Here is a 10486-nt window from a genome sequence, read left to right as displayed (position 1 = left end):
GAAAGATTTGGTCGATATGTCTCTCTTTCAGAGAGGAAAATTTATAAATTAGTGACAAGTTCCTCACGCAAAGCGTTTAAAAGCAATAGAAACAATAACTTTTAGGTAACATTAACCAAGTTACGCAGAAACGCTAATTTCCACAATGGCCTGTTTTACTTAGTGTTAAGATATAGATAGTTCTTAACAATGACTAGTCAAGAACCAACAATCTGTCATCAGTATGTTTTTTTTTTTCTCTTTTTTTCCATTAGTTTAGCTCTAAATTGCAGGCACACCTCTAATGCTCTTTTTTCGCTACTATCCTTGGTGCATAAATTAGCTAATCTTTTTATTGGAAAGTTTCTACCTGTTATAACCACCCAATCTTTCGACTAGATTAGCCCCCCGTAAAGGCTAAAGTCATCTCCATACTGTAACTGAAACAGAGTCAAAGCATGTACTTCTTCGGCATAATTCCTTGAAAAAACAGATTATGCAATGCGAGCTTTTGCAGAAGTGGCATCTTTTATGGTACTAATGTCTCTGTGACTTCTACATCAACCAAATGATCAGTGGCTAGACAATATATTGCAGCAAAGAAAAGGTCGATTGAGCATAACTAATCTGTCACAACATTTGTTTCATTTTCCCAAAAGTCAGCATGTGTTGCTGGATGGCTTTAGGAGCCATGATCTATCTTGCTGAACAAGAACTGATTTCTTGCGTAGCAGAGGAAGACTCTATTCTTAGTGCCTGATACGAAGTGGGGGCCTCATAGGTGCCATGTGGAAACTCAGGCACTGGGACTTCTAGCTCAAGAAATCTTGTAACTTGTCCTGCTTTTGGCCTCATCTTGGGATTTGGATGCACACACCACAGTCCCACCATCATCAAGCATTCCATTTCCTTCCTATTGAAACTCGAATCCAATGTTTCATCCGCTGCTTCAAGCATGTTTCCAGCAAGGTAAAGTTGCCAAACCCACTTGCATAGCGGAACGTGAAATTCTCCTTCCTGATAGGTCCTCCTACCACATGAGATTTCTAGAGCCACAACCCCGAAGCTGAACATGTCGGTTTCCTTAGCAACCTTACCTTCACTCAAATATTCTGGTGCTAGGTAACCAAATGTCCCTACCACGTCCGTCATTTGTGTCCTGAACTGGGGGTCAACAAGCTTAGCCACTCCAAAGTCTCCAAGCTTAGTGTTGAAGTTCGTGTCGAGTAATATATTGGCAGCTTTTATATCTCTGTGGAGAACACACTGCTCTAGATCTTCATGAAGATAGTTGAGGGCTAATGCTAGCCCTGAAGCTATCTTGTACCTCACATTCCATGGCAGACTTTTTCGAGTTCCAAAGAGATGATTATCAAGGCTTCCATTAGGCATATATTCATAAACAAGCAAAAACTCACCTTCCTCTTGGCACCATCCAATGAATTGCACCAGATTTCGGTGTATCATGCGGCTTAGTATCTTCACTTCGTTGGTGAAGACCTTCTCTGAATGTTTGGATCCTGCAAAGATTCTTTTGACGGCAACTAGGCGATCTAAACTGCTCAAAAACCCCTTGTAAACTTGGCTGGACCCTCCTTGGCCTAGTTTTCGATCAACTGCAAAGCCATTTGTAGCAACGAGCAACTCTTGACGAGAGAATTTCAGTGGCAATGCTACTATCTCTTTGTCAATGTGAGTCACAGCCTGATACTCACATTTTTTCCTCATCTTGATCATAAAGAAGCAAGAACATGCCAAAATGACCAGCAAGAGACAAGCAATGGGAGCAGTGATAAATGTTAGAATCCTATACATCTTAGAGTTTACCCCCTTTTTTGACGGATTCACCGGCAGGTGATGCACAACGTCCAAGTTTGAAGTGAACTCCCATGAATTGATGCTGTGTCTCTCCGCTTGAAAGCCATATGAAGCTGAGAATCCAATTGCTACTGATTCGGGAAGAACTTTAGCAAGATCAATTAGGCAAGAAAGGGAGAAAATTTTGTTATCTGGAGAAACTGGCTCATCATCAAATGACCAGAATACACTAAGATTCTTGGTAGTAGAATTATAGGTCACCATAACATTAATTGCATTGCCGCTGTGTGATCCAGGATCCCAACTAGCATAAACAAGTGATGAGAGTGAGTTTTTGTTGATTCCTATATGCTGCATCAGAGGATCAAATTCTGGGTTCACCCAAGTATCGAACTCAACCAAGACGATTTGGCTCTGGGGCCCATCAAAAGCTGTGCTTGTGTTGAACAATCCTAAGTATTTACCACCTGAGTTAGGGGGAATTGTGAAGCCAACGGGAGCAAGAAATAAGGCAATACCATCACTATATATAGTGGCGTTGTAAGTATCGATGGTGAATGAGAAACGAGTCAAGAAGTCTGCTTGTCTCCCTGTGACAGAATCCCATATATCGACGGGTTGGGAGTACCGAATGTGGCCTACTTGAAAGAATGGTGGGGTATAGCCTTTGGTTAGATCAACAGATCCATATGCAATTGTTGCAGCTCCTTCATATTGTATGTTGTTTATAGCTGCGTCAAAGTAACTGATATTAAAGAAAAGAGGATTGACAAAGGGTATAACAGGACAGCAGACAAGGGACAGAAAAATCGAGTGAGTGCACAGAGAATGAGAACAAGAATTTGCACGCTGCATAGTAGAAATGGTTGTGGTTAGAATTCTACTATGGAATTGTGAAGATGAGGTTTGCACTCATAATTCAACTGCTTTGAGATTAGTTCAGGGTGCTTTATAATGAAGCAAACATTCCTTAAGCAGGTTTTGACATAATGAACACGGATAGATCAACAGCTTCTTTGCATATCTACCAGTCATTGGACAAGGGACATAACTAAAATGACTAAAATATCGTTAGTGATTTCCTTACACAGTAGCTGCTTTGGTATGTCCCTCCTCCAGGTGGTTCACATTTTCAGCAGGAAATATTGAAGGAGAGAACCGACAAGATCGCAATATCAGACATGCAAATGTCAAAAAAGAAAGAGCCTTCATTCATTAAAAGCAAATGCATGCATAGAGAAAGAGCTCTCATAGAAAACAAGTGTTGCAACTTCTTGCTAAAGCATTTTCGTGTCTCTTTTGTGTGTTGTGACTATAATTGTTAATTGTGCTTCGCTGACTTATGCATCGAGATGTTGTGCAACCTCCAATTATTGAGAAAGGCTATTAACTGTCATAATTTTTTGCACGACGCTCATTCTAGTATCATAACTTTTTGATCGATTATTTAAGTGTCATAAATTTTAGAAAAACGTCCATTTAAAATACATCAACGATTTCTCTTATCTCAAAATCTTATGGGGCGTTCATTTAAATTGTATCATCGATTTAGTTTTCAGAGAGTTAATGACAATAAAACCGTCTATAAACAAAGCTATTTAAGCCCTTTCTAGCCCTCAATTGGGGGACTCGGTCTAAAATTATGTTGAAACTAAACCTAGTCCATGTTTTGAATCGGAAACTAATGTTTCATTTGTTTCGCGAAAAATGTCGTTTTTCTAAAAAATATTTTATAGAAAGTCATTTTTCAGGAAAATGACAATATTTTTGTGTTTGGTTGAAATCTAAAATTGAAGTGGAAAGTATTTTCTGCTATTCAGTATCTGATTTGATTTTCTTTAGTGCACTTTCATCATTTTTTAATTTTTAATTTTTTCTGTTTTAATTTTTTCTTTCTAAAAAGAATTAAAATTTTAATTTTAACTTTCTTTTTCTTTCCTCAACCAATTGTTGGCTACAGGGACGGCCAGCGAGCGTTGCAGGGCTTAGTCCTCGCCACCCTCTAGCACCTCTCGAGCGTTGCCAATCTAGCGAGGCTCGAGCCTTGTGCCCTTTACCAATGCTCGAGCATTGCTGATCTACGAGGCCCGAGCCTCGCCAACTTCTAGCCATGCTCAAGCGTCGCCAATCTATGAGGCCCAAGCTCGCTAGTGGCTGGTTGTCAGAGATTGATTGATGAAGAAGAAAAATAGGAAAAAATTAAAAAAATTCAAAATTAAAAATTAAAAATAAAATAAAAATAAAAATAATTAAAATAAGTGGTGAGATAAAGATTAGGGAAAACATTTTGCACCTTCTGAAAAGTGGAAAACGTCTTTCCCACTTTTGATGGTGTTTTTTAATGGCGGAAAATGTTTTCTTTGACTAGTTTATTTCCGTGAATCGAACTTTAGAAATTTAGAAATACGTTTTTCTAGAAGTTATACGTGAAACGAACGGAACAACTTTGGAAACCACATCGGTCGCCTTTTTCTTCAAAACTATCCTCATCATTCAACCTTTTGACGAGGCTCAATGTAATTTTCCTTGTTGACTTGGTTAATATAGGAGGCAGCCAAAAATAAAAATTTGACTAGTCATCAAAAGGAAGACAGTGGACGTTCAGCTGTCAAAATGGAAAAGCCTATGCACCGACAAAAGGGAGGGACAGAAGAAAAAAATGAAGGGAAAAAAAGAGAGAAAGGGAATAGAAAAAGGAAAGAAGTACACGCTCCCAGGTCTTGCCTAACCAAATTTATTACTATTTTTTTTTAACAACTCCCTGAACCTTTCGTTGATCTAATCAGAGTAATTTTCTGAATTAGGGCACAAAATTGAAGTTCCGTGAGATTTGAATTGCGACGTCTGATTTTGTAGTTGTTAAACTAGAGAATTATATGAAAATGATAGATAGGTCGTTGCGAACAACTTTGAATATTTGCTTCGGATGATCGATTTGTTGACACATGAGAATCATTTGTTTGCAATTAAGCTTAGTTTAATCATTTCGTAGTCAAGGTAGCGTTTTACTCGATTTTGATGTTATTTCTCCTTTATTTGATAGAATTACGAGTTTATCGAGTAGGTTTTCTAGTTTGGTTTTAAGTTTTCCCATGTGAGTAGTAATATATTTTTTCGGAGTTTGAAAATTCATATTTTGAAGGTAATATGGATTAAATAATATAAGTTATGAAATCTTATTTTTGGTGTATAAAAGTCTAGATTGAGTATTTACTACCTTTTAGTATTTGTGAATGGTTTGAGAATAGTTTTAGGAAATGTATTGTGAAATGATAAATATGTATTATTTTGCATATTGGTTTATGAAATGAGTTCTAAAATTATTGAGACATGCTTTATAAAAAGTATTTCTCAATGATAAGCTATGTTGCAAAAGGTTATCTCTTGGTTTGTGGAATGTATTTTGGTTTATAAGATTGATTTTAGATTGGATTATTGATATTGGAGGATGATAATTTCATACGCATTATCATTATGAACTTGAGTAGGGTTCTAGGTATGCATATTGGTTTTAGAATACCTTTCTTGGCCGAACTACTATTTGATAGTAAGTGGAGATCTTGCCGATGGGGAATCTTAATCATCTTATCACTAGACACTATATCGTGACTATAATTTGATATTGAACAATAAATTGGTCAATAAAATGGACCATTGACTTGTGATTTGAGAGAGATTGATAAAGTTTTGTTGAAATTAAACAGCTCATATTTGATTTGATATGTCTATTATATCTTGGATTTAGATCATGAATTTCTAATATTGTTATACACATAATAGATGCTCGATCTACTTAGATGAGATATACTACTTACTGAAACATAGTTGCTCATATCATTCGTCTTAAATATTTTTCAAATTCCTCGGTTAGTGGCAAATAGAAGGAGAGCGTTTATGTTATTTATAGGCAAAATTTTTCCAAAAGTCCTAAACCTAATGCATATTTGCCAACTGACTCATAAACATATCAATTTTGTTAATTGAGTTCATTTAGTCAATTTTGACTGGAATTTATAAAAGTGCACACCAATCATCCTATGTGACATGGTCAGTGATATAGATAATTTTTTATACTATTTCAATTTTTTTTTTCAAATTTTTATATTGATTTTTATTTCTTTTCTTATTTATTTTTTTCCTTTTTTTTCCTTCATTACTTTTTTTTTTTTTTTAACTAGTGGCCAGCAAGGGTCATTGGGCCTCATAGGCCACTAGGGCGAGGGTCACCGGGCCCTTGCTAGTAGCGAGCGAGGGTTGTAGCACTCGCCCGGCCTTGCACCGCAACCCTCGCCAAGAAGGCTATCGCAACTACGAGCAAGGCTTGGCGAGGGTCATTCGACCCTTGCTTGCAGTCAACAAAGTTTTGCTGGCCCTTGCCAACTATGACCCTCATTAACCATAGTTGGGAAAAAATAGAAAAAAATAAAAATATTAATAAATTCAAAAATATTAAAATACTATTGAAAATTGTTTATATCAATGTTACAAAGGACGTTTGGCAACCACGTCGGTGAATTTTGACCAAAATTAGCCAAATGAACTCAATTGACAAAAGCACGATATGTTTACAATTTTTTTGGATAATATTCCCCATTTTAATAGAGTTTGTATATTTCTAAGCTGTATTTGACTTGGACAAGTTAGCTAGTTTTAGTTGTTTGTTGGAGGTATACATATTCTTTTTATAGATTATGACTTATAGAAACTCGATGTTGTAATCAAAATTTTGGTTTATCAAAAATATATATAAATGGAAATATATATTTCGATAATAGGTTGTTAGTAGTGTTTGAGGCTGTTTCCTTCGATGAAAGGACGACCATGTCATTTCCCGATTCTTATTGGATTTGGGGTGTGACACTCAAGTTCGGCTTTGCCAATGCCTTGGCCACTGCCGGGTCATCCAAAAGACATGCTACCTTGCCACTAAACTATCCGTTCAAATTGGAATTGGAATACAGGGCTAGGATTTTTTGGAAACAAATTAAACATAATTTCTCAATTTGGGGTAAGAACTTAGGGTGTAAGGTTTGGTTTATGGAGCAAATAGAACATTTCTCAATTTGTGTTGCCAAACAACATCATTTGATTTGTAACTTGAATATTAACATATGTGGTAATTTATTCTAAAATAATGTAACATAGAATTTCTTGACAACACAAGTAGCCAATGTCACTTGAATGATCAATATTTAAAAAGTTCTGATACTTAATTGATCATTTAAAAAGTCACGACATCAAGGTAAATACCGTACAAAAAATGCTATGGCCCCTCCAACAACAATTTCCACCAACTATGGGAAGGAAGGTGCATTAGATGATGGATCTGACTGTTGTTTTTCTCGGGAAGTCCTCACGAGGCACAACCCGAAAGAGCAACAACACTTTACGTGCCTTTTGGTGGGGTCTGACCTGATAGTATCACGCACTATGTAGCACCAACACGGACACGTGACACGACACGACACGACACGTCGACACGTCATTTCTTAAAAATAGAGAATTTCGACACGTTCCGACACATTATATATTAGATATATTTTTATATATAAATACATAAATAAATAATAATAAAAATAGCCTAGAATTAATTTACACAAAAATATTAAATAATATCATTCATTATTTTAATTTGTTACAATAATACACAAAACTTAGAGGAAAAAAACATTGTTTAAAGAAAATGCTGAAATTATATTTTTAAATTTATTTATTTATCATATATAGCATTTTTTTATTACTTCTTTCAAAGTAAAGACTTTAAAAAAATAAAACAATTCTAAAAAAAAAACTGAAAAAAAAAAAAAAAATTGACCCCGTGTGTGTATATTTATAGCAATTTTATTACTTCTTTTATTACTTCTTTTGTGTATATTTATATTTTGACCCCTCAAGTATTATAAATTTTTAAAATTGACCCCGTGCGTGTCGGAATCGCGTGTCGAAATTCTGGACTCGCGTATCGGAGCGTGTCGGGACGTGTCGGAGCGTGTCGGAGCGTGTCGAACACATGTCGGAGTGTCGGACACGACACGAAGGCTTCTGGAGAGTGTCCGTGCTACATAGATCACGCACCGTCTTGTTTGGGGTTGTTGTTGCTCTTCTAGCGGGGTTGACTTTTGAGGAATTGTGAAAGTCCTTTTTCTGGAAGCACTGTCACGCACGTCTTGTTTGGGAGAAAATATTCAGTGGTTCGTGCGTGCCACGTCATCCGCTGACGTGGTGCGCACATACCACTGACCACGCGGAGAAGTGACTTTTCAGGAGGAGCCAATTAGAAAAGTGAGATTATTTAAGGTACGAGAAAGACCAAGTGGATATTTTTCTAGTAAGAGTGTCCCTTGTCCAACCACTTCAGCGGAAACTCAAGGAAGCTGTTGAAAGGATCAAAATTTATTTTTAGGAATGCCTGGTTCACTATAAAACACACCATCCCAAACTAGTTGAATGGTGCAAACCTCATCTTTAACAGCTGTAGAATACACTTCTCCTTACAACCATGTCTTGTTCTCTTCCTTTATGCACTCTCTTGATTCTTTCCTCCCTCGTCTACTCTCCTGTTATCCTCTTTGTCAATTCTCTTTCCTTCAATATAAGTAGCTTTGACACGAATGGAGGTGACATAATACTCGAAGGAGTTGCGAAAATTGTGTCTGAATCCATTGTTCTCACTGAAAGATCCTTTTTCAAATTTGAACAACGTACTCAAATTTGAGTCAATTTCGTGAACGTTTGGCCTTCAAATCGGAGCCTCAAAGTTGTGCCCCTTTTTCTTCTCTTCTTCTCCGCGATCTTGGCTAACTCCCTCAGTGGGGCACTCTCTTCTTCTCTCTCCTCAGGTCTTGTACGAAGCAACAACCCCACTTTTCTTCTTTTTTGACTTTTTGACTTTTTCTTTTTTTTATTTATTTACATATTTACATATTGGCTGGACTCCACAAATGAGGTGGATCAGCTAACAAAAGCACACAATCCACCTTATGTAGGAAGATCTATCATGCCCACTTTTCTTCTACAAGAGTCAAGCTTCATCACGGGTAATGCCTTGGTCATTATATCGGATCAATTGTTGTCAGTGTGGACTTTCTCAAGTAGCAAAAGCAATTTGGGAAAAATCGGCACCCTGTTTGGGCACACGCATTTGAATTCCCCTCGCCATTTACACAGCTCCTTCTTCGTCTTCTTTGGAATCGATTCACAAATTAAGGGCTTCGCTTCTCTCGCGGCGTTGCAAAGATGGAGCCTCTATAGTTTTTGGCGGATTGTGATATGAGAGACGACGCAGTCAATTTTCATTCTTGCTTTCGTACCGATTTGGACTTTCCGGGTCAGCAGGCAAAGAGATTCCATGCAATGGGTGAACTTAACAAGGAGCGAGAACAAAAGATGTGAACGGTGTTCATGAAAAAGAGCAGGCGTGTGAGAAAAGGAAATCCTAAAAAAGTCCAAAACATGGGCCCCACCATGAATGGTGTGATTTATGAATGAAGTGATTTATTATCGACACTAACAATGAAGATGGGGGACCACATGGAGGAGTGACTTTTAGGAGGAGCCACTTAGAAAAGCGAGATTATTTAAGGTACAAGAAAGATCGAGTATATATATTTCTAGTAAAAATAAAATATCCCTTGTCTAGGGATGTGCAAAAGAATCGAGATCTGCCTAAACTGCCCGGAACCGGATCGGAACCAGTTGGAATCGATGGTTCTTAAGGGAATTGGTCCGATTCCTAGTTCCAATTTATGGGAACTGGTTTGGTTTGGATCCACCCACCCGGACCAGAGGTTATATTATAATAATATATTAATTTTTAATATTAAAAAAAATTAAAATTAGCAAATCTAAAATTTAGGATTCCAATCACCATCTTGTCTTAATTTACTACTCTCCGACTCCATCTTGTCTCTCTTAGTTCAAAATCTCCCCGACCTGCCTCTTCCTCTCCAATTCACCTTCGGATCTACTCATATCTTTTCGAGTCCTAGTCCGAACTCGATGAAACAGTGAGTTGATTCTTTTTCCCTACCTCGAACTTGAACTCTCTCCATGTCGTCGCCATCCTCATCGCATTCACTATCACTATTGTCCTCTTTGTTGTTGGGCTCATCCCGCTTCTACCTCCCCTCTTCCTCCTCCCCCTCCTCAAGCCTCCCCCCATCATCCTCATTTTCGGGGACAAGGGCGAACTCCAAGTCTAAGAATGGCTCATTGTCCCCATTGTCCTCCTCATTCAGTCTCAAGGGAGAAGCAAGAGACGGCAGAGGCGGTGGCGAAGATGGTGGTGATGGTTGGGACGAAAGCAGCATGAGGGTCGCAACCGCTGCCGCCGCAACGCTAATGCTTGAGGAGAATAAAGCTACCATGATCAAGAGAGCTAGAATAAGTAGATGTGGGGAAGGCGGAAAAGGAAAGGCGTGGAGGTTGGACCGGTTCTATGGATCCACCCAGGAACCGAACCGGACCGGACCGGTGGTCCAATTCCCAGTGAATCCATGCAACTAGCGGGCGGTTCTGGTTCCAATTTTTGGAATCGGTTCTAGCGGGCGGTTCTCGGTTCTCGGTTGGGAACCGCCCACCCGGACCATGCACACCCCTACCCTTGTCCAACCATTTCAGCAAAGACTGTAGAGAAGCTGTTGAACTGGTCAAATTTTGGTTTTGGGAATGTGTGGTTCACTATAAAGCA

At 38.2% G+C, this 10486-nt stretch overlaps 1 protein-coding gene across 1 annotated transcript; it reads right to left on the bottom strand.

The window, feature by feature from the left end:
- Positions 1-675: 675 nt before the first annotated feature.
- LOC120296235 (L-type lectin-domain containing receptor kinase IX.1-like) lies at positions 676-10163 on the bottom strand. Its single transcript, XM_039317955.1, has 2 exons — positions 9919-10163; positions 676-2542 (listed from the first exon to the last, which is right to left on the bottom strand). Exons 1-2 carry the CDS (start codon positions 10161-10163, stop codon positions 676-678), a joined length of 2112 nt encoding a protein of 703 aa, XP_039173889.1.
- Between the last annotated feature and the right edge of the window lie 323 nt (positions 10164-10486).

The sequence above is a fragment of the Eucalyptus grandis genome, chromosome 7 (genome assembly GCF_016545825.1).
Source record: "Eucalyptus grandis isolate ANBG69807.140 chromosome 7, ASM1654582v1, whole genome shotgun sequence".
NCBI classification, from domain to species: domain Eukaryota; kingdom Viridiplantae; phylum Streptophyta; class Magnoliopsida; order Myrtales; family Myrtaceae; genus Eucalyptus; species Eucalyptus grandis.
This window is presented reverse-complemented; position numbering and strand designations above follow the sequence as displayed.